This window comes from Ornithorhynchus anatinus, chromosome X4, assembly GCF_004115215.2.
Source record: "Ornithorhynchus anatinus isolate Pmale09 chromosome X4, mOrnAna1.pri.v4, whole genome shotgun sequence".
Lineage (NCBI taxonomy): Eukaryota > Metazoa > Chordata > Mammalia > Monotremata > Ornithorhynchidae > Ornithorhynchus > Ornithorhynchus anatinus.
Window position 1 is genome coordinate 2,411,297 of NC_041752.1, and position 23,152 is coordinate 2,434,448.

Consider the following 23,152-nt stretch of genomic DNA (forward strand, 5'->3'; position numbering starts at 1 on the left):
GACACGTAGTAAGTGCTTAACCAACACCAACATTATTATTACATCATCTGGAAAATGGGGATGGAGACTGTGAACCCCACATGGGAGAGAAATTGGGTCCAACTTGATTTGCTTGTATCCACCCCCGCGCTTAGTACAGTGCCTGGCACACAGCAAGCACTTAACAAACACCATCACTGAGAAGCAGCATGGCTCAGTGGAAAGAGCCCGGGCTTAGGAGTCAGAGGCCCTGGATTCGAATCCCCACTCTGCCACTTGTCAGCTGTGTGACTGTGGGCGAGTCACTGAGCTCTCTGGGCCTCAGTGACCTCATCTGTAAAATGGGGATGGAGACTGGGAGCCTCATGTACCCTGTAAATCTACAGTGCTCTGCACACAGTAAGCACTTAAATACCAACATTATTATTATTAAAATGGGGATTAACTGTGAGCCTCACGTGGGACAACCTGATGATCCTGTATATCCCCCAGCGTTTAGAACAGTGCTCTGCACATAGTAAGCACTTAACACCATCATTATTATATTAATATGATATATATGTATTATATATTATGATATAATACATTATCACTTGCATACATTTTTATGACCCCATTTATTTTGTTAATGAGTTGTACATCCCCTTGATTCTATTTATTGCTATTGTTTTTGTCTGTCTCCCCCGATTAGACTGTGAGCCCGTCAATGGGCAGGGATGATCTCTATCCCTTGCCGAATTGTCCATTCCAAGCGTTTAGTTCAATGCTCTGCACTTGTATAATGACAATAACAACTGCCAAATGGCATTAGCTGCTCCCCAACGACCAGAGGCGGGGGGAGGTGGCCCACGAGGCCTATTTATAGAGGCGGGGCGGAGGGGCGGGGCCGCTCGGCGCTCCTCGTTGCCCGTGGCAACGGCTTCGGCGCGGACGATCGGACGCTGGCTCGGCGATCGATCGGTGCTGTCTGCGGCGCCTTTGAAGTCCGGGGGGCGGCGCAGGCGCAGAGGGGCGGGGAGGGTAGGCTGCGAGGCGCGCAGGCGCGCTCGGCGGTGGATTGGCGGCGCCTGCGCAGGGCGGCGTGCTGATGCCCGGGAGGAGGGAGGGAGGAAGATGGCGGCGGCTGAGCCGGGCTGCTCGGGCTCGGGCGGGGGCGGCCCCGCCGGCAAGGGCCGGGACATCAGCCTGGCCGCCCTGCAGCGCCACGACCCCTACATCAACCGCATCGTCGACGTGGCCAGCCAGGTGGCCCTCTACACCTTCGGACACCGGGCCAGCGAGTGGGTGCGTGCACAAGGGGCGGCCGCCGGGACGGGCCGGGGGTGGGCGGGACGATCGGGGCCTGCGCGGGGGGTGTAAAGGACGATCGGCGCCTGCGGAGGGGGTGTATAGGACGACAGGCATCTGCGAGGGGTGTAGACGGGACGACCGGCACCTGCGGAGGGGGTGTACAGGACGACCGGCACCTGCGGAGGGGGTGTACGGGACGACCGGCATCTGCAGGGGGTGTAGACAGGACGACCGGCACCTGCGGAAAGGGTGTACAGGACGACCGGCACCTACGGAGGGAGTGTACAGGACGACCGGCATCTGCAGGGGGTGTGGACAGGACGACCGGCACCTGCGGGGGTTGTGTAGAGGACGACCGGGGCCTGCGGGTGGTGTAGACAGGACGAACAGCTTCTGCGGAGGGTGTGGACAGGACGACCAGGGCCTGCGGGGATGTAGAGGGGACGACCGGGACCTTCGGAGGATGTATAGACGGGTCGACCGGGGTCTGCGGGGGGTGTAGACGGGTCGACCGGGGTCTGCGGGGGGTGTAGACGGGTCGACCGGGGTCTGCGGGGGGTGTAGACGGGACGACCGGGGTCTGCGGGGGGTGTAGACGGGTCGACCGGGGTCTGCGGGGGGTGTAGACGGGTCGACCGGGGTCTGCGGGGGGTGTAGACGGGTCGACCGGGGTCTGCGGGGGGTGTAGACGGGTCGACCGGGGTCTGCGGGGGGGTGTAGACGGGACGACCGGGGTCTGCGGGGGGTGTAGACGGGACGACCGGGGTCTGCGGGGGGTGTAGACGGGTCGACCGGGGTCTGCGGGGGGTGTAGACGGGACGACCGGGGTCTGCGGGGGGTGTAGACGGGACGACCGGGGTCTGCGGGGGGTGTAGACGGGACGACCGGGGTCTGCGGGGGGTGTAGACGGGACGACCGGGACCTGCGGGGGGTGTAGACGGGACGATCGGGACCTGCGGGGGGTGCAGACGGGACGATCGGGACCTGCGGGGGGTGCAGACGGGACGATCGGGACCTGCGGGGAGTGTATACAGGACGTCCGGGGCCTGCGGGGGGTGTGTACAGGACGTCCGGGGCCTGCGGGGGGTGTGTACAGGACGTCCGGGGCCTGCGGGGGGTGTGTACAGGACGTCCGGGGCCTGCGAGGGGGTGTAGACAGGACGAACAGCTTTTGCAGAGGGTGTGTACAGGACGACCAGGGCCTGCGGAGGGTGTGGACAGGACGACCGCGGCCTGCAGGGGGTGTGGACAAGACGACCGGGGCCTGTGGAGGGTGTGGACAGGACGACCGGCACCTACGGAGTGTTTAGACAAGACGACCGGGGCCTGCAGGGCCCGGCTTGTCCATTCCCAGCCCGTAGTGCGGTGCTCAGCACATAGTAAGCGCTCAATAAATACGATTTACTGAATGCAGGGAGTGTAGACAGGACGACCTGGGACCAGTGGTGTTGCACGTCTGGCCCCAGCCCCCCCGTAACCGAGAAATGGGGCAAGGTGTGTCCTCCCAAGGCATCAGTCCACAACCGAAAAAATGGGCCGAGTGGTGTCCTCCCAAGGCTTCAGCCCTCAACCAAAAAGTGGGGTGAGTTATGTCCTACCAAGGCTTCGGCCCTCAACCAAAAAGTGAGGTGATTTATGTCCTACCAAGGCTTCGGCCCTCAACCAAAAAGTGGGATGATATGTCCTACCAAGGCTTCAGCCCCCAGCCAAAAACTGGGGTGAGTTGTGTCCTCCCAAGGTTTCAGCTTCCGTCCAAAAAGTGGGGCTAGTTGTGTCCTCCCAAGGCTTCAGCACCCAACCAAAGAGTGGGGTGAATTATTGTCCCGCCAAGGTTTCAGCCCCCAACCAAACAAGGGGGTGTGTTGTGTCCTCCCAAGGCTTCAGCCCCCAGCGGTCTCTCAGCCAGAGAAAGTGCTTATTCACCGTGCAAAGTGCTCACCGGGCAGAAACCTCAGTGCTCACGGCCCAAACCGGGAAGGCACCGTCAGCACAGCCTGCAGACAACTCAGCAAAGACAGAAAATCACAGTAGCTCACCCTCATTTTTTTTTTTATGGTATCTGTTAAGCTCTCACTACGGATCAAACGCTGTTGTAAGCGCTGGGGCGAGGGGTGGGGGCAGAGGGTGGTTAATCAGGTCGGGCACAACGTCGTAACGTTGTGGTTTCCGGTTGAGCGCACGTGTCTTTGGCCACCTCGGTCAAATCCGGGTGGCAGAGAGTCATTCCCATTTTCCCTCTGTCAGGAGCCTTTAGAGCCGTGACCCCTTTGCCAACTGCCGCAGGCTACGAGTGGGAGTCAGAAGGACCTGTGTTCTAATCCCGGCTCTGCCACGTGTCTGCCGTGTGAGCTTGTGCAGTCGCTACCTCCCTCCGCCTCAGTTTCCTCATCTGTCCAATGGGATTAAGCCTGTGAGCCCCACGGGGGATGGGGACCGTGTCCGACCTGATTAACTCGTGTCTATCCCAGGGCTCAGTAGAGTGCCTGGCACATAGTAAGCACTTAACCGATACCATTAAAAAAATAAAAATAAAAAGCGGGCGAGTCGGGATTAGGAGCCAGGCTCGTGCCCTTCCCACCAGGCTTTCCTGCGGCTCCGGCTAAGGACCCGCCAACGCGACGTGCCTTTCGCTCCCAAATTTCGCCCTGAAATGGAATCGGTAGTACGCGCTTAACAAATACCATTTAAAAAAAAAAAAAAAGCAGGAGGGGGGGAGGGCAAGACCGTCTCCTCGGGTGATGGAAGGAAAGAACAGATGCTTTCTTGGAACACAGAGAACCCAGACTGGGCTGAGCAGCACTGAGGTCTGTATCCTCAGCAAGGAAGTTGAAAAGAAGGGCTCCCGAGGACGAGGAATCTCGGCCCGACAGAGATGGCATCGCGGCCAAAGGGCACTGACAGGGCAGCTGCCTTGTAGAAGCTCCTCGGAGGGATCGTGTCTGCCAACTCTGCTGACCTCTTAATAACAATAATAATAATAAGGGGTATTTGTTAAATGCTTACTATGTACCAGGCGCCGTACTGAGTGCCGGGGAGATAGAAGCAAATCAGGTCCCTGTCCCCCGTGGGGCTCACGGTCTCAGTCCCCATTTTACAGAGGAGAGAACTGAAGCCCGGAGAAATGAGGCGACTTGCTCAAGGTTATACTGGACATGCGGTGGAGCTGGGATTAGAACCCATGACCTTCCAGCTCCCGGGCTCTACCACTTAGGCCATGCTGCTTCTAAGCACTCTTCCAGGATTTCAGTCAATACTCAGATTGTCAGTTTCTGGAGGGCAGGGATCATTTTTGCTAGCTTTATTGGACTCACTCAAGCGCTCAGTCTACCGCTCTACACTGGTTGGTTTTTTTTTTTAAAAAAGGTATTTAGCGCTTATTATGTTCCAGGCACTATACCGAGCACTGGAGTAGATACAAGGTTGTCAGGTTGGGGCTCACTGTCTTAATCCCCATTTTACAGGTGAGGTAAGAAGCACTGAGAAGTGAAGTGACTTGCCCAAGGTCACCCAGCTGACAGGTGGCTGGGCCAGGATTAGAACCCGGGTCCTTCTGATTCCCAGGCCCGGGCTCTATCCGCTAGTCCACACTGCTTTTCCACACCGTGTGGAGAGTTCAATAGAGTTAGTACACGAGATCTCTGCCCTCAAGGACCTTCCTGTCTGTGTGGTACTGTGTGCAGACCCCCGGACTGAGCGTTTAGGAGAGTGTAATAGCGCCAGTGGACCCGCTTCCTGCCCTCAAGGAGCTGACCTGCGTGTGAGGTGTAAAGACACGTCTTTGCTGTGGCGGCAGGTCTGCGCGTACGGGCATTTCACCGTTGTGTCGTGTTGTGTTGCAGGAGAAGACGGATGTGGAAGGGACGCTGTTTGTCTACACGAGGTGAGGGTATTTCCACCCCGGGCTCGTCTCCGAGGGCCGGGTTCACTCGGGCCCACCGGGTCTCCGGCCCGGCGGGGATCCCCCCCCCACCGCCACCCCCATATCCCGATTGGTTCCAGGAGAGAAGGAAGAACCCCCGGCTAAGTGGGAAACGGTCCCGTTGCGGCGCTCGGTTGGCGTGAGGTGGATCACTGCTATTTATTGAGTGCTTCCTCTACGCAGAGCCCTGGACCCAGCGGGGCCGGCCCCAGTTTCACAAAAGGGGAGGGCACGTTGTTTTGTAAAGGATGCCCCCGACCCCCATCGGAGAGTCCCGCCCCCTCCCAAGCTCGTCGGGATGTTAGATATCGTTCTCGGTCATCCCGCCTCATCCCCTCTGCCCTCCTCCCGTCCCTGAAGCCCAAAGTAGAGCCGTAGGTAAAGCGAGGCAGCGGAGTGGGTTGGGAGGGCGGGTAGCCGGGCATTGTGCCCTTTGCACCAAACCTCCAGAGCCCCGGTTTTTTGTGTGTGTGGGTGACATCTGTTAAGCGCTTACTTTGGGTCAAGCACTGTTCTAAACGCCGGGGTGGATACAAGATAATCTGGTCGGACACGCTCCCTGTCCCACATAGGGGACGGGAGGAGGGAGAACAGGGATTTCATCCCCATTTTACAGGCGAGGGAACCGAGGCCCAGTGAAGTGACCTACCCAGAGTCACGCGGCAGACAAGCGGCGGAGCCAGAATTAGAACGCGGGTCCTCTGACCCTCCCCGAGGCCCAGTCTCCTTCCACTCGGCCACGCCGCTTCCCGTCTTTTTTCCCCAAGCCCACACCAAATCCAGACGACCAGGAGGGAGAGGAGGAACGCCCCCACACCCCTCCCCACCCCTCGCCATCGGCGTCTCATCTCAAGCGAGCGCCGAGTCCTAGCCCGACGGCACATAGCATTTCAGTGGAACGCTGCCCGGGGTTCAGTTTCCTCATCTCCGTTGCGTCTCGTCCCTAAAAGGAACCCACCCGGCACATCCCCCCCCCCCCCCCCTCCCCACCAAACGCGGCACAAACACTCCCACCCAAGTCCCCCCAACACTTTCGAGGAAGGAAAGAGCCACCGGAGCTCGGAGCGGAGGGGCGCGTCCTGGGGGAGACCGGTCCCGTCCTCGCCCAGCTCACGCTCCCCTCCTTCCTCCCCTGTCCCCCCACCTCGATTTTCCAGGTCGGCGTCACCCAAGCACGGATTCACCATCATGAACAGGCTGAGCATGGAAAACCGCACGGAGCCCATCACTAAAGACCTGGACTTCCAACTCCAGGACCCTTTCCTGCTTTACCGCAACGCCCGACGTGAGAAACTCTTTCTCTTTGGTCCTTGGGAGCCCTTGATTCAGAAACTATCTGCCCCAGACCGGCCTCTCCCAGGGCCCTTCTTGCCAGAGTTTGTGTTTTTATCGTACTTGTTAAGTGCTTGTTTGTTTGCCAGTCACTGTCCTTAGCTTGGATCTACCTCCACGCTTATCAGGTTGGACACTGTCCCTGTCCCACAAGGGGCTCACAGTCTTCATCCCCATTTTACAACTGAGCTAACCGAGGCCCAGAGAAGTGAAGCGACTTGCCCGAGGTCACCCAGCAACCAAGTGGCAGAGCCAGGATTAGAACCCAGGTCCTTGTGACTCCCAGGCCCGAGCTGTAGCCCCTAGGCCACGGGAGTTGCGAGTTCATTTCCCCGAGAAAGCGCACAAGGAGGACGTGTGACTATTTTTGCAGAGGTATTTAAACCTCGCGTCTTTCTGGGCTGGGATACTATCAGATCTGGCAGGCCCGGGCTGGGCCGTTGGTTTCCGACTCAAGGACACACCAGGCCAGGTTACAGAGGACGCAGTTTATCCCCCGTGGCACGGGACTGGCGTATCCTAATTCTCATCCCGGCTCCGCCGCTCGTCGACTGTGTGCCCCTGGGCAGGTCATTTCACTTCCTCTGGGCCTCAGGTACCTCACGTGGGGATCGACACTGTGAGCCCCACGTGGGACAGGAACTGCGTCCACCCTGATTTGCTTGTATCCACCCCAGCGTTTAGTACCCAGTAAGCACTTAGCGACTATCACAGTTATTATTACGTCGCCGGGCATGGGAGAAACTTCCCCGGTCTCTGGGCTCTCTGCTGGTGTCGCTTTCTGTTTTCCGGGAGCGGGACCTCTCCCAGAGACCGCCTCCCTCCCGCCCTCCGACTCTCCTTTATCGCTTTCCACGCTCGGCCTCCGTCTTTGGGAAGCAGCGTGGCTCAGTGGAAGGAGCCTGGGCTTGGGAGTCGGAGGTCATGGGTTCAAATCTCAGCTCTGCCACTTGTCAGTTGTGTGACCGTGGGCAAGTCACTTCACTTCTCTGTGCCTCAGTTCCCTCAACTGGAAAATGGGGATTAAGGCTGGGAGCCTCACGTGGAACAACCTGATTACCCTGTATCTGCCCCAGTGCTTAGAAGAGTGCTCTGCACATAGTAAGTACTTAAATACCAACGTTGTTATTATTTGAGCCTTCCCAGTCTTGTGCGCTCCCCATCTTCCCTCCCTTTATCCCCTTCAGTCCCCCTTCTTAGACCGATAGCCCCGTGTCGGGCAGCGGCTGCTGTCCTCCAACCCTTGGCACAGTGCTTGGCACAGAGTAAGCCCTTCACCAGTACCACAGTTCTTATTTATTCTGGACTTGGGGGGGCAGTGACGGAGATCGCCCGGAGCCACGATCTTTTAACTCTTCAGTGCATCCCTTTGGGGCGGCCTGCTTTACTTCTGCCCCTCCAGACTGTAAACTCGTCGTGGGCAGGAAACGTGTTGATCGTTCTAGCGTACTCTTCCAAGCGCACAGTACAGTGCTCTGCACAGAGTAAGCGCGTCACGAAGAAGAGGCCACACTACTTCGGAAAAAGCTCCGTCCTGGAGGTAATAGACTATGAAATCATTGATTGGCTAAGACACCTACCAACCCATCCCCATCCCCCCGGGCGGCGCCTCGCTATAACAAAAGAATATTCAGGGAAAAGGACAAAGGCATCATTCAGTTTTCAGACTGCGTTTGGCTCGGACTTTACATTTAGCCCCGGCCCTCCCCCAGCCCCCGCCCCGAAATCATTCCGTCCGCGCAAGAGATGTGTCAGGGAGAGACGTAGCTAGATCAAGTCATAAACCTGGGGAGAGACGGAGAATTGCCAATTTTAGCGGCTTTCCCTAAAGGCTGACGGGCACTGCCATTTGCCACCTCAAAAAAAAAAAAAATCAAATGACGAGATTTGGAGGGAACTACCATGGAACTATCGGCACCACTCAGTCAACCAATCGGTGGTATTATTGAACGCTTACTGTCTGCAGGGCACTGTACTAAACGCTCGGGTGTAGTAGAGTATAACAGAACTGGTCGACACGTTCCCTACCCACGATGAACTTAGAGGCGAGAGGCGGAGCTTAGAGTGGTACGGAATATGGATGGGGAAGGAAATGGCAAAACTGGGAATAAGGGGATTGACTCGTTTGGCCCCGATCCTACCCCCGATCTCTGGAGTTTGCAGGTCCAGAGAGGCCCAGTTGGTTAAGAACAAAACGGTAACTCTGAGGATAAACCCAGATTCCGGTCATTCTCTTCATTGCTGAGATGAGCAGCGCGGCCCAGTGAAAAGCGCACGGGATGGCAGGAGGCAGGAGACCCAGATTCTAATCCCTGTCTGACCTGCTGTGTGACCCTGGAGGAGTCATTTAACCTCGCCGAGCCTCAGCTTCCTCACCTGTGAAATGGGAGAAAGTACCTGTTCCAACCTTCCGTCTTAGACTCGGTCCTGCGTGGGTTCGATCTGATTCCCCTTCTATGCCCCAGTGCTCAGCACCGCGTCCGGACCTAATGAAAACCAGTATTATTATTGCTTAGAGTAGATATTAATGGTAATGCCATTTTTTAAAATGGTGGTATTTAAGCGGTTCCTGTGTGCCAAGCACCGTACTAATCTCTGGCATCGGTATAAGTCAGATATCAAATCTGTCCCACATGGGGCTCACAGTCTAACTAGGAGGGACAGGCATCGAATCCCCATTTTGCAGATGAGGAAACTGAGGCACGGGGGCATTCAATAACTTGCCCGAGGTCACCGAGGTCAGCGTGTCTAGAGCAGGTCCGGAAAATGCCCCAGTTGGGGTTTCGTCTGGGGCTTTAGTCTGGAGCTTGTGCCTCCGGAGAGGGATTCGTCGCTCACCCCCCAGGGCGAATCCCAACTTCCTCATTCCCGGAGCGAGGCGGCCCGGCCTCGACCCCGAGGAGAGCGATGCCCCCCAGCCGCTCCGAGCGACCCGACGTCCGGGGATCACGGGACCGCTGGTGTGCGCGTCGCAGTAGAGGCGTACGTCATGTGAGAAGAAACAGAGCGGAGGCCGGAGATAACAGTGCTATGTGGGCCCTCCCCAGCCGGGAACTCTTCCCGGACCTTTGCCGTCGGGCCAAGCCCCGGTTTGGTCAGCCGGCCCGTGGCTGAAGGGGAGGGAGGGAGAGAGCCCTACGCGGAAGGGCCGCCCTCCCCCTTTGAACGTGCCGGAGGGGGGCGGAAATGCGGGGAGGGGGCGTTCCTCCCAGAACACGAGGGGGACGGCGTTATCTGGCGTTGCCCGCCCCCCCGCCCCGGCGCCGTTTCCCATATATGGGCTTGGGGGCTCGTGTCGGGGGACCAGCCCCGAGTGGGAGGCCGATTCCGGGCAACTTTTTCAGATAAGATAGGCGCCCCCCAACAAGAGGGCACCATCATCGGTGCCGATTCCTAACCTCTCCTCCCCTTCCCCCACCCCAACCAGCCTCTTCCCGGTGTTCCCGGGGTGAATATGCACCCCGGCTTTGAGGCAGAAGTAGGTCACGTCAGCCAGCCGATGAATCAGTGAAAATAAGAGAAGCAGGGTGACTTAGTGGCTAGAGCCCCGTCCTGAGAGTCAGAAGGACCTGGGTTCTAATCGCAGCTCTGCCACTTGTCTGCTGTGTGGCCTTGGGCAAGCCGCTTCGCTTTTCTGTGCCTCAGTTTCCTCATCTAAAATGGGGATTGAGACCGTGAGCCACATGGGATGGGTACTGTGTCCAACCTAATTCACTTGATCTAGCCCAGTGCTTAGTACGGTGCCTGGCACAGAGTAAGCGCTTAAATACCATTTGCGAAACAAAACGCAGGCTCCGGGCCGATTTTGCTCGACCCCTGCGCCGCGAGGTCCTCTTAGTTGTGCCTCACGTGTATGGAGAAACTGCCCTGTGGGTTCCAGGGTTTCGGCGGCGAGATCCGGGGGAGGGGTGGCATTGGCCCCGTTTGGTGGCCCGGCACCCTTCCCTTCACCAAGCCCCAGAAGCCCCTCCTCACGAGGGGACGCGTCGCTGGCCGAGAATTCAGGCCCACGGACCTGTTGACCTTTCAACCTAGAGCTCCCTTCCCCAGAGGCCTTTTCTCTCTTGAAATCATAACTCCCAACGGGCAGACGGGGGGAGGGTCACCCGTAATTCTTTCCCCTCCTCCCTCCGATCCCGCCTCTCAAAAAGGAACACCCCCGAACCCCAAATCCTTCCCCGACCCAGACATAATTGGCCCCATGCCCGGCCTCGCAGTATTAGACTGCAAGTCAGCCAGTCGAATTCTCCTCATCTCCTTTTCCTCCTGGGTAGAGGGGGCCCCAAACGAGCGGTGCCCCGGATTCGGAATTCCGTCGGGGGTGGCACCGGCGAGCCGAGAATTCCCGGCGCCCGACGCAGTTCCCCAACCCGAGAGCGGCCCTAAGTCTTCGAGGCCGAGGCGCAGGGAGTCGAGGGCGAAAGGTCACCGGCGGGGAGGCGGGACCGCGAACCGGACGTTCTTAGCCGACCGCGGACCAGACGCCCCTTCCCGCCGACGGAGGGCCTTACCTCTGGGCGGGACGGAGAGGCGGGCGAGCCGGGCTCCGGGCGGCTCCGGTTCCGCGGGCCGGACACTGGGGAGCGATCGGTAGGGAGGACCGGCCCGCGAAGAGAAGGAGGGAATCATTTTCAATTTCCAGACGGACAGCGCTCAGTCGGCCGACGGGGCCGGCGGCGACGGCCCTTGGGGCGTTTGAGGGGGATTGAAAAAACCAGTCATCCTCAAACCGAGCCCTTCCTTTCGGCGGTTCTAGTCTCCCATCAGAGCGGCCCGTCACTTGAGCCAGACGTGGGCCCCCGGCGTAGTAGGTCTCTCGGGGCACGGTTTCGGGAAACGCCGGGCTTCTGCCTGGGAATTTCCCTTTTTCCCCTGCTCCGGAGCAGGGAGGGATACCCCTTCCCGGGTCCCCTCTGCGTCTGCCCTTTCCGCCGCGGCCTCTCTCCGCCTATTCCTCCGGGACTACGGCTTTCCCCCGGCCAGCCCCTCCTCCGCAGTCTTGTGGGAAAACTTGGATCGAGGAGGTGAGAGAGGGGGCCCCCCGACCCTGCCTGTCAGCTCATCACCTCAGAGGGAGAGAGAGAGAGAGAGGCGGCCATCTCTGGCTTACATATATCACCAGCTATTCTGATACAGCCTGTTGGGTGGGTGGGGGCAAGAAGAGTCTGGCTGGAATGGGGTCTTTTAGACAATAATAATAATAGCAGTTGTATTTGTTAAATGCTTATTTTGCGCCAAGCACTGTACTAAGCGCTGGAGGGGATACCAGATTATCAGGTCAGACACGGTTCCTGTCCCACATGGGGCTCACAGTCTCCGTTCACATTTTACAGGTGAGGGAAACTAGGGCCCAGAAAAGTTGTCATTTGCCCACATTCCCTACAGCAAGCCGGTGGTGGAGGCAGGACTAGAACCAGGTCCTTTGACTCCAAGGCCCGTGCTCTTTCCATGAGAGCAATTCATGCTTTCTGGCTCAAGTGTCCAAGGTGTTTTTGGTATGGTATTTAAGCACTAATTATGTGCCTGACACTCTTAAGTACTCGGGTAGATACACGGTATTCAGGTTGGACAGCACAGTCCATGTCCCACCTAGGGCTCACAGTCTTAATCCCCATTTTACAGATGAGGTAACTGAGGCCCAGAGAAGTGAAGTGATTTGCCCAAGGTCACACAGCAGACAAGTGGCGGAGCCGGGATTAGCGCCCAGGTCCTTCCGACTCGCAGGCCAGAGCTCTGGGAAAGAGGTGGGTGACTCCAACTCCTGTTTCAGCCCCCTCTGTCCCCGCAGGACCTAGCGGAGAGAGTTGGGAGAACCGACTTCTAGTCCCAGCTAAGCCCCTATGTGACTTCGGGCAAGCCACGTCACCCCTCTGGGCCTCAGTTTCCTCCTCTATGGGATGAAGAGGAGAGGACCGACCTCTTCGTACAGCCGAGGGCTTTGGAAAAACACGAGCGCTTGGTAAAAAACCAGGAAGTCGAGGGTCACTTTTAGTGTCATGAGAAACTGCATTCTCAATGCCCGTTCACTCCCTCTGCCCTTCGATCTTCATCTTCCACCTCCCTGTTACCCAGGATTTAAAGATGGGTTTTGAATCAGTCCAACGTAGGCCCGAAGGCCCTGGACAACAGCCATCCAGAAACTAATCTTCCCCTGTCCTTTACTCCCCGTCTCCCCAACCGCTTCCGGGAGGTTTGTTGGGGTTTTTTCCAACAGACACTGTTCTCACACCTGCATTCCCCTGGTGGTCCAGACAGCGTCAAATCTGTCATCTGCATTGCATCTGCAGAAGGTCTTTGGCACCGTTGGCATCCCGGAACGGTAGCGTCAAACTTAGAGCGGGGGGGAGAAAAAAAAAAATCCCGCTCCAAAGAGGAGTGTATTTTAAGAATGAGACAGGGGTCCACTCCCACCCCGTCTTCCTCTGGGTTTCAAGAACCCTTCCTTGATCCCAGTGCCCAGGTCAGGGCTGCCTCTTCCTTTTATAGCTCCTCTCTCTCCCCTGAGAGTCCCACACCACTCCTTCTCCAGGGAAAGAGAACTTTCCCTCTAGCCAGAAGGCCGGCCCTCCCCTCCCCCCCGCCACGGCCTCAGAACGGAGGTTAAATCCCCCGCAGTCTGGGAATCGACCCGGATCTCTGGCCGGGGCAGAGTTGTTCTCCTCGGAGGTCGGGGGTGGGCAAAGATGGACACCCCCGCCCGCTCCCAAGCCCACTCTGCCCCGAGCCGGGGATTTGCCAGCGGCGGTCCCCACCGCCGTGATGGATGCCGAGTCCCGAGTTACCGCTTTTGTGACCTTGAGATGAAAGGGGACTACCCGAGTGGAGGCTCATGGGAGGATGGGCGCATGAGCCCAAGTAGGGTTTATGAGTTCGCCGGGGAGGAATGCGTGTCTGGATTTCCAACCCCGGGGGCGGGCGTGAGGGGATCTGGACCGGGAAGAGACGCCCCCCACGCATGCGTCGGTTGAAAATTCCCAGTGAGAAAACGGTTGGACAAAGGCAGAACGTCTCCCATGTAGCGCCACCTTCCGGCAAGCCCCCAATCCAGAGGGCGGGGGGCGCCTTGGCCGGTGCCGGGGGCCGGCTTCCCAGTGGGCTGGGGTGGCCCCCGGCGGGGATATTCCCTCTTCCATGGCTCCCGACGGGGAACGCACCCCCTCCTCCATCACCCCTTCAGGCAGGTGAGTGTAGGGGGAAGCCGGTCTTAAAATGGCAGCCAACCGGGCCGACTGGTTGGGGGTCGCGGGTGGATTCGAATTCTGGGTTTGGCTTTTAGGGGCTGGTGTTCCTGGGTTTTAACAGAGCCAAGAGGGCGGGGGTGAATTCATTCATTCCTTCAGTAGTATTTACTGAGTGCTTACTCTGCACAGCACTGTACTAAGCGCTTGGAACGTACAGTTTGGCAACAGATAGAGACCATCCCTGCCCAGTAACGGGCTCACAGTCTAAACGTGAATGATTTAGGAGCTTCTGACCTTGGGTACGTCACTTCTCTGTGCTTCAGTCCCCTCATCTGTAAAATGGGGATTAGCGCCGTAGGCCCCACGTGGGGCTTAGACTGCGTCCAGCTTGATCAGCTTGTTTCTCCCTCAGCGCTCAGTACAGTGCCTGGCACCTAGTAAGCGCTTAAGTACCATAAAAAAAAAGCGTAGATTGTCTCGGTAAATGGGCCTCCGCGTGAGCAGAAGAGTTGGCATCCCGCCGCTGAAGACGTGGGGCTCCTTCCCCGGTCCAGCCTTGCCAGGGGTCGCCTCTCCCCGCCCACCCGTTGGGGAGGGGGCCGGGGCGGGGCGGTCCCGGGTTGCGTTTCCCCCCAGCGGGCTGGGCTGTGGGAGAAACGCTCAACTGTGCTTGTGCCTTCACAGTGTCCATTTATGGAATTTGGTTTTACGACAAGGAAGAGTGCCAAAGAATCGCCGAGCTCATGAAAAAGTAAGCAGGGAAGGGTCGACCCGATGTAGCCTAGCTCGAGGGGCGGGTGAGGGAGGGGTACCCCGAGTCTCGGGGCGCCCCCTTTGCCTCCTTCTGGGGTTGTGGGCTGCTCTCGCCCCCCACCCGGGGAGGAGGATTTCAGTTGGTGAAGGCAGCGTGGCTTAGCGGGGAGGGGGCTGGAAATCAGAGGACCCATCCCTGAGCCCGCCGTGTGACCTTGGGCAACTCACTTCTCCCTGGATCTCCACCTCTAGAAGACTGATTGGGCCTCCATAGAGGGACGGACTCCTTGGAGGTCGAGTCTGATCTCTCTTTTCCTTTTCAGACGGTACTTGTTAAGCACTTACTGTGCATCGAGCATGGTTTTAAGCACTGGGGAAGATAGAGTTTAAATCGGGCTGGACACGGTCCCCACCCCACTTGGGGCTCGCAGTCTAAATTGGAAGATTTAATCCCCATTTTACAGATGAGGTAGCCGAGGCCCGAGGAAGTGACGTGCCCCATCCAGAGTCCCACAGCAAGCAGTCGACAGAGCCGGGGTTAGAACCCGGGTCCTCCGACTCCCAGGCCCCGGGCTCTTTCCGCTAGGCCACGCCGGTTCTCGTCGTCCCACCAGATAACCTTGTCTCGATCCCAGCTCTCGGGACGCAGTACGCGCTCCGTAAAAGCCGCCGTGATGACAAAAGGGAGATGGGTTCCCCTCCCGCCACCCCCAGGGATGGGTTTTTCCTGCCAACCGCCAGCCCCCACGAATGCTCTCTGTGACAGCCACTTCACCTCAACGAGCTCGAGTTGCAGTTGGTGGTGATTAAGGGCCCTGGAACCGGTTATTTGCTGCGATAAAGACGCATTCTCAGAATACCCCCGCTCTCGCAAGCTGGGAGCCGGCGTTTATAATAGCAGCATTTCATACCGACGAACAAATAGCCCGCCGGGAGAGCAAGAGACTGCGTTGGTCACGTCCGGGGGTGGTGGTAATTGCCAGCAGCTGGGGCGGGCGGGAGGAGGGAGCTGCCCCCGCTGGGCTTACCACCCCCCTCACCCGCCCCGGGGTGAGCTCGTGTCCCCTGCTCAGGTTGAGACCTAAGTTCCACACCCCAATACGGCCCTCCGGGGGTCCCCTCCCAGCTAGGCACCCCCCTGGGAAGGAGCATGGCCTAGAGAAGAGAGCACCGGCCTGGCGGTTCTAATCCCGGCCCTGCCACGTGTCTGCTGTGTGACCTTGGGCAAATCGCTTCACTTCCCTGGGCCTCAAGGACCTCCTCTGTATAACGGGGATCAGGACTGTGAGCCCCATTTGGGACGGGGCTGCGTCCAACCCGATTAGCTTTTATCCATCCCAATACTTAGAACAGTGCTTGGCAGATAGTAAGCGCTTGATAAATACCATAATTCTTGTTATTACTTGACTGTAAACTTGGTGGGGGTCAGGGAACGTATCTGTTATTGTGATACCGTACGCTCCCAAGTGCTCTGCACAGTAAGCGTTCCATAAATACCACTGATTGACTTGAATTAAGCCCCTTGAGGGAGACAGGATTGCTCCCGAGCGCTCGGCACAAGGCGCGCGCTCTGCTGATACCATCGATCCATCCCAACACGCCAAGCCGGCGCTTCCCAGCATTATCTGCGGCGGGAACCACAGGTTACCCCTGCCCGGCGCCAGGAGGGATCGGGGGCCGCAGGCTTGCGGGCGGTGGTTCCCTCACCCTGGATCCCCGCTCACCAAAGTTTACAATGGATTCGGGGGCGGCGGGGGTGGGTGAAGGGAGAAATGCTGGTTTTCTAGTGCTTTGAATCTGATGGGTTTGGGGGCTGGCGCCTGCCCCGTCCTCCCCCTCCGCCCTTCCAGCCTAACGCAGTACGAGCAGCTGAGAGCCCGGCAGGGGCCCGGCGCCGGCATCTCTCCCATGAGCCTCAGCGCCAGGGACGGCAAAGAGGTGGACATCTTGCAGATGCTCACCAAGGCCAAAGACGAGTACACCAAGGTACGCCCTTTCCTCTTCCGCCGCCCAGGCCGGAGCACCGGGGCGGGGGGCTGCCCACCGTGAGGCAGAGAATCACAGTGCTCCTACCCTCTCCCCGTAGCCCCCCAATCCTTGGTTCCTCACCAAGTCTGTGCTCCGCTTTCTGCGCCTTTCATCGCCCGTCAACCTCTCTGCCTCCGCCTGACAGTCCCCACCCATAATCCCATCCCCTGTTCCTATTTTTTTCTCCCCACCAGCTGTTCTCCTCCCTCCTTTTCTCTCTTTCCCTTTTCTTCTGCATCACCCTCCTCCCTGGCTCTCTTCCAGGTAGTCCCCTCCCCATAACTCATCCTCCCCCGGCCCCCCACGTACCCGTCTCCCAGGGCCACCCCCTCATCCCTCAGGCAACTATAGTCCACACCCCGGTCTGGGGTTCCTTCCTTGTGGCAACTCAGAGGGGGTCTTCCGGATATCTAGGAAAAGGGAGCCGGACTCTGCCCGGCAGCCGGAGGGCTAGAAGTAGTGACCCCTTTTAAGGCTCCGAGCCTGCCAGGGGACGATCCCCCCTGAAAGAAGGGGGAGAAGTCCCCCCACCCACCCGGCTCCGGCTAGTTGGACTCCTCCATTTCTCATTTCTTGGTTGGAATTATCAGACATTTCTGAAGGAGAAGACGGAAAGGAAAGAGGAGGCGAGACAGAGGAAAAAAAACCAGGCCAGAGAGAGGGGGAACTGGGGAAGGGATCGTCCAGAAAAGAAACCAATTTGGCTGGGCCCGGGGGCGAGCTCAACCTCCCTTTGCACCCTCCTCTGGCTTCCCGTCGAGTTACGGTCGTTCCTGGATGAATGGGGTCGAAACGGGGGACTTACCCACAGCCTGAACAGATGGTCTGGGGACCCCGGAGGGGCCGAGGGGACCGAGCGCACCCCCCCCCAGTTTGACCCGAGTGGCCAGCGTTTCTGTTGCAGTGTAAACGGTGCTCGGAGCCCAAGCAGATTGCCAACTCCTCCGCCATCTACGACAACCCCAACCTGATCAAGCCTATCCCCGTCAAGCCCAGCGAAAACCACCAGCAGCAGCAGCAGCAGCTCACTACTAAGCAAGGCCAGGTAGGCGGTTTCATTCGCCGAGGTGGGACTAGACCCCCTGGGAGATGGAACTGCTCCTCCTTACCCTAATTATTATTATTAATTGTATTTGAGCGCTTACTGAGTGCAAAGCACTGTACTAAGTGCTTGGGAGAGTACAACATCAGACTCATTCCCCGCCCACAACGACCTCACAGTCTAGAGGGGAAATTTTGGGGTTTCCCTCTAATTCATTCAGGCATATTTATTGAGCGCTTTACTGTGTGCAGAGCACTGAACTAAGTGGTTGGGAGAGTACAATACAGCAATATTCAGGCACATTCCCTCTCCACAACGAGCTTACTAGTCTAGATCGTAAACTCTTCGAGGGCAGGTTTCATGCTTACTGACTCCGTTGTCCTCTCCGAACCGCTGAATACAGCGCCGTCTCCCGAGTAAGCGCTCGATAAATGCCATCGACTGGGGAAGACAGAGAATTTTAGTATGGGAGTGATGACTTTTCTTTGAGGTAGAAAATCTTTCAAGTATTCTGAGGACTGGCAGTGGCCCAACCCCCTTCCAGAGGCTTCCATTACCCAGCGTCCTTTGAGAGCACAAGGGCCAAAAGAGGGCAAGGGATTGAGTTTGGGGCGGGGGGCCTGGAGGGATCAGGCTTCAGTGAGCTGACAGATCACAAAGCCACCGTTTTGGGTCTTCTCAGCCCTGACTGATCCAAGACCCGAGGGGTGGAGGGGGTCCGGCCGGCTCCCGTTCTCGCCCCGGGCCGAGCGGGTAGAGCCCCCCACCGTGCCCTTGCTCCCGGGTGAGTCGGGGGCGGGGGGGACCGGCGGCCTCTCGCCCCGAGCCGTCCTCAGTCCCTCCGGCCTCGTCTCCGCAGGTCCCGGATCCGGAGCCTCAGCACCTGTCCCTGACGGCCCTCTTCGGGAAGCAGGAGCGGGCGGTCTTCCGCGACAGCTCGGAACCCCCCCAGGACGGTCATCCCCCGCCCCCGGAGCGGCTCCCCGGCAGGCAGGGGGTCGTGCGCTCGCTGTCCTACGAGGAGCCCGCCGGGCCCTCGCCCCCCACCGAGAAGCAGCTGTGCCCGGCCATTCAGAAGCTCATGGTGCGCAGCGCGGACCTGCTCCCCGTGCCCGAGCTGCCCGAGAGCCGGCTGGGCCCGGGGGTTGGCGGGGGCCGGGCCGGCGGACTCTTCCCCGGCCTGTTCCAGCCGGTGGCGCCCCAGAGCGCGGGGCCGCCCCCCGCCGCGACCGCCCCCGGCCCGCAGAGCCTGCTAGACCAGCTCCAGGCGCCCCAGCTAGTGACCGGAAGCAAGCCGGAGCCCGCCCCGGCCCCCTTGTTCGGCCGGACCGCGCCCCCCGCCCCGCTCAAGGGCCTGGCCCAGGCTCCCCTGCTCTACTTTAACGGCTCCCTGCCGACCCAGGCCCTGGGAAAGGACCGGACCAAACTCCCCGGGGCACCGCCCCCGCCTCCCCCCGTCGTCACCGCCACCCCCCTGTCGGGCAGCCAGGGGGACCCCGGCGGGGCGGCCTACCCGCAGGAGCTGCTGAAGAAGCTGCAGATGGTCCAACAAGACCAGCAGCTGCCCGGGGCCGCCGCCCGGCCGGCCCTGGCCGCCAAGTTCCCGCTCGTGACGCAGAGCACCCGGCCACTCGAGCCCCTCGACTCCTGGACGGACAAGAGCTCCAGGCCAGACAGGCAGGCGCCGCTCTTCCAGGTGAGGGGGCCGGGGAGGCCCAGGGTCAGGAGGGGAAGGGGTCCGGCCCCGAGACTCGTGGACCCAGGCGGGGCCGAGAAGCAGAGGTCCCTGGAAACATCTCGGTTTACAAGAGGACCCCTCCTCTCTTCTCCATCCTCCCCTCCTTCCTTGCTCTCTCTGCTCCACCTTTCTTCCACCCCCACCTCCTCTTCCCCCCCATTCTCTTCGCTCCGTCTCCCCCATCTCTCATGCCTTTTACTTTCCCTGCATCCTCCCCCCCAACTTGCCCCTCTCCCATTTTCCTCTCTTCCTCTCTTCCATTCTCCACTCTGTCTCCCATCCCTCCACAATCCTCCTCTCGTTCCTCCTCCCCTCTCTCCCCTCTTTCAGGAGGGAATTGAGCAAGTGCTTCTGAGGAAAACCACATTTGTCCCGTACCCTTGATTTGGGGGCGTTCTTGTGTGGGAATAACCTCAGTCTGGGACAGAAATAGCAGGAGGCCCCAGCGCTTCTCCATGGGACCTCTCCCTCCCGGAGATGCTTCGGCAACTTGGGCTGGAGCCCCTCAAGGCCCGGTGGCCCACTGCTGGTGCCAAAAGCCCTCCTCCACGGCCCATCCTCTCTCCTCATTTGGACATGCCTCTTCCCTAGGGGTGGGTCTTGGGAGCTGGACACAAGCCCAGGGCCACATGCCAGTCTTGCCTCCGGGCTTGGAATATTAAAAATGTAATATGTAATTTGTCTGCTCCTGCAGTGTAAATCAATTTTTGTAGGTTATATAACTGCAACAACTTTGTAAAACTGATGAAAATGGACTTGACTTCCTGCCTTCCTTTTACCCAAGTACCTGACCCTGAGATGCTACTGAGACTCTGGCCCCCCCTTCTCCCCACTGCCCATGATAAGCAGGCAGGCGGTCAGAACCCATGGGTGGCTCGGCCTTGGGGCTCTTCCACAAGGTGCCAGAGGGGCAAATCCACGTCCCCACGGCCGGCTAAAAAGCGGCCCGCTGGGGGCTAAGGGAGGGGTGAGTCGGACCTGCGAGCCGAGCCCACGGCGAGGAGCCGACAACGGTCCACATCCTCCCTGAACGCTTCCTCTCTGGGGCGGACTGTCCGTTTCCTTCCACGGCCGGTGGCGGTGGAAGGAGTCCAGGTGAGCCAGCCCGTCCGTCTCCCTCCGCGGCTGCCGGCAGCGGGCACGGCCCAAGCAAGCCGGTGGGGATCGGGACCGCCCTGTCCACCTTCCTCCGGGGCTGGTTGTCCGTCTGCCTCTGTGGCCGGCGGCGGCGGACGTAGTCCGGGAGCGCCGGTTGCCGGTCTCCTTCCGCCTCCGGCGGTGCCGGCAGGCCCTGAGCCCAGCTGAGGGCTTTGTCTCTCCTCCCCAACAGGTGATCTCCCCTCAGCGCATCCCCGCCACCGTGGCACCCGCCCTACTGATGTCACCCATGGTGTTCAGCCAGCCCTCCCCCGCCCCCGTCAAGGCCACCGAGAGCGTCCGGCTCCCCCTGCCCACCCAGGAGCCCCAGGCCGGGACCACGGGCCTCTTGCTGCCGCTGACCCGCCCGGACCCTGTCGCCCTGAGTGGGAGCTCCTTGACCAAGCTGCAGCTCCAGGAGACCCTGCTCAACCTCCTCCAGGTAAGGGGGCCCCCGCCCCTCACGCTTCTGTCCTGGCCCTTGAAGTCGCTGCCCGCTCTTGCCCCTGCCGGCCCCTTTTAGTCCAGGAGGTAAGTGGGCTACAGCCATCTCCGGGGGGGGAATTGTAGACACTTCTGCCTCTGTCCTCTTCTCCCTCTCACTCTTCCCACTCCTCGTGCCGCTCCCTCCTCCTCATCTTCCTCTTTTCCACATTGGATAACACTTTCAGTGACATGCTATCACAATGGCCACCCTGAATCAAAGGGTGGCTTTTCCACGCTAAACCTCCTCACCACTTGACCAGTGTTTGTTCCCCCGTGGCTCTTCCTCTCCACCCTCTCTTCCCTGTTTCCTCATCCAGCTCTTCAGTTCCTGTGTAGTTTGCCTGTGCATGAGTGTGTTTGCACACACAGGTGCTGGCCTCCCCAACTAGACCCTAAGCGCCCAAAGGACAGGGACCTTGTCTTTTTCTTCTGTTATGGATTCCAGAGAGCCAAATGGACTGGTGGAGTTGGGAAGCTCCTTGCCCTTAGAGCCCATCCTGGTTCCCTCACCGTGAATCCTCAGCAGGAAAGTGAGCGGGGGAGACCCAGCCCACCCTGGGGCATGCTGGAAAGGGGGTCCGGAGCACATTTCCCAGGCACTGGAGAGTGAACGGTTACCAAAGAGGCAGGAAGTGACTTGAGATGTCCCCCTCCCCCAAGACCAAGGGGCATGGGCTCACAAGATTTCAAATCCTGCCCCTCCAAAGCCGTTGCCCTTGGCCCAGGCTGCCAGCCAACCAGGAGTTGGTGGGCGGCTCACCTTGGGCAGACCGGGCCATCCGGGCATCCACCAGTGGAGAGTGCAAGATGGGCAGGGAGGGGGGGCGGTGCCAGGGTGGGATCCGGCCAGTCCCCCTCATATCCCCAGAGTTCACCCGAGGTCTGTGGTCCCTCTCTTTCAGAACGACGACAACTTCCTGACCATCATCTACGAAGCCTATCTCTTTGGGGCGACCCGGCCAGCCAGGAAAAAGACTCTCTAAAGAGCCGAAATTTTAAACGGGAAACCTTCAAGCGACTTAGCGGTCCAGCACCAGCTCAGTGTCGAAACTTTTCCGCCTCTGTTTTTTTTTGTTGTTGTTTGTTTTTTTACTGAAAGGATGTGTGATTCAATAAAACGCCCCCCACCTTTTTACCCAGAGCCCCCGCGTCTCCTCATCGGGACCCCAGCCGGAAAGATTGGGAGCGACCTCTGACTCTGGTCATCAGGGGAGCGGAGAAAGCTGAGTTCCCCTTGGCTCAGTGGAAAGAGCCCGGGCTTGGGAGTCAGAGATAATGGGTTTGAATCCCCACTCCGCCGCTTGTCAGCTGACTGTGGGCAAGTCACTTCACGTCTCTGTGCCTCAGTTACCTCAAATACCAACATTATTATTTGTCAGTTGGTCATATTTATTGAACTCTTACTGTTTGTAGAGCACTGCTTGGGAGAGTACAGTATAATAATTTGTAAGGGGAAGCAAGCAGCTCTTTTTCCACAGAACCCACCCCCAGCCCATCTCCTCCACCTGCCTCCTCCACAGGTCACCCAGTCCACCCCTGGTCATCCCACCAGGTGCCTTCCTGTCACCCGCCATCCAGAGCCTCGAGCTTCCCGCCGCGAGCAACCAAAATGTTGGGTTTTTAGGGAACAGAGCACGGGCCAGGGGTTTGAATCCCAGCTCCATCAGGTCTTGACCGTTTCAAAGCCAATTGTTAGGTGTTTCGGTTGAATGCAGAAGTGGATGAGCAACACCTGGAAGTTCCTGAGGCATGGGGAGACTTTTTTTTTTTGAAAACTCATGCGGGCAGCAGAGTGAAGTATGAACTGGAGTGGGGCGAGGCTGGAGGCAGGGAGGCTGATAAGGCAGCAGTGCCTAACGTGATGTCACTGCTGCCGTCTTGCAACCGCACGCCCGCGGTTCCTAGGGCACGTCTTCAGCAGGGAAGGACCCCCCCCCCCCCCTCCCGGTTTGCTCCAGAGCCCCTGCTATCACCTCCAGTGGCCCAGCCCTGAGAGTTTGAAGATCCGACCGGAACCGGCACCCGACGGCCGCCTTACTCTCCCCTCTACTTTCCCGTGGAGATTGAGCGCGTCGCCCCGGAAAGGGTCGGGCTAATCCCGTCGTCCTGTTGCAACGGGGCCGGGGTCTCTGCCCAACTGCGGCGTAGAAGAGGTGGTTTTGGTCCTCCAGGGGGTTTGGCAGGCGCTGACCAGTGGAGCTCCAGTGGAGGAGCTCATTCCCAGCAGGAGCGCCCAGACACTCGCTATGCCACTCTGAACCACCAGA

At 59.0% G+C, this 23,152-nt stretch overlaps 1 protein-coding gene across 2 annotated transcripts; it reads left to right on the forward strand.

The window, feature by feature from the left end:
- The first annotated feature begins 1,064 nt into the window (after positions 1-1,064).
- DCP1B (decapping mRNA 1B) lies at positions 1,065-22,024 on the forward strand. 2 transcript variants are annotated; one of them, XM_029054419.2, is made up of 9 exons: positions 1,065-1,263; positions 5,109-5,149; positions 6,346-6,473; positions 14,386-14,452; positions 16,305-16,440; positions 17,387-17,527; positions 18,384-19,220; positions 20,593-20,841; positions 21,788-22,024. In XM_029054419.2, the coding sequence occupies exons 1-9, from the start codon at positions 1,093-1,095 to the stop codon at positions 21,866-21,868; spliced, it is 1,851 nt and encodes a 616-aa protein (XP_028910252.1). In that variant the 5' UTR covers positions 1,065-1,092; the 3' UTR covers positions 21,869-22,024. The 2 variants fall into 2 exon arrangements, with proteins under 2 accessions (XP_028910252.1, XP_028910253.1); XM_029054420.2 differs by lacking the exons at positions 1,065-1,263; positions 5,109-5,149; positions 6,346-6,473 and adding an exon at positions 12,278-13,701.
- The last annotated feature ends 1,128 nt before the right edge of the window (positions 22,025-23,152 follow it).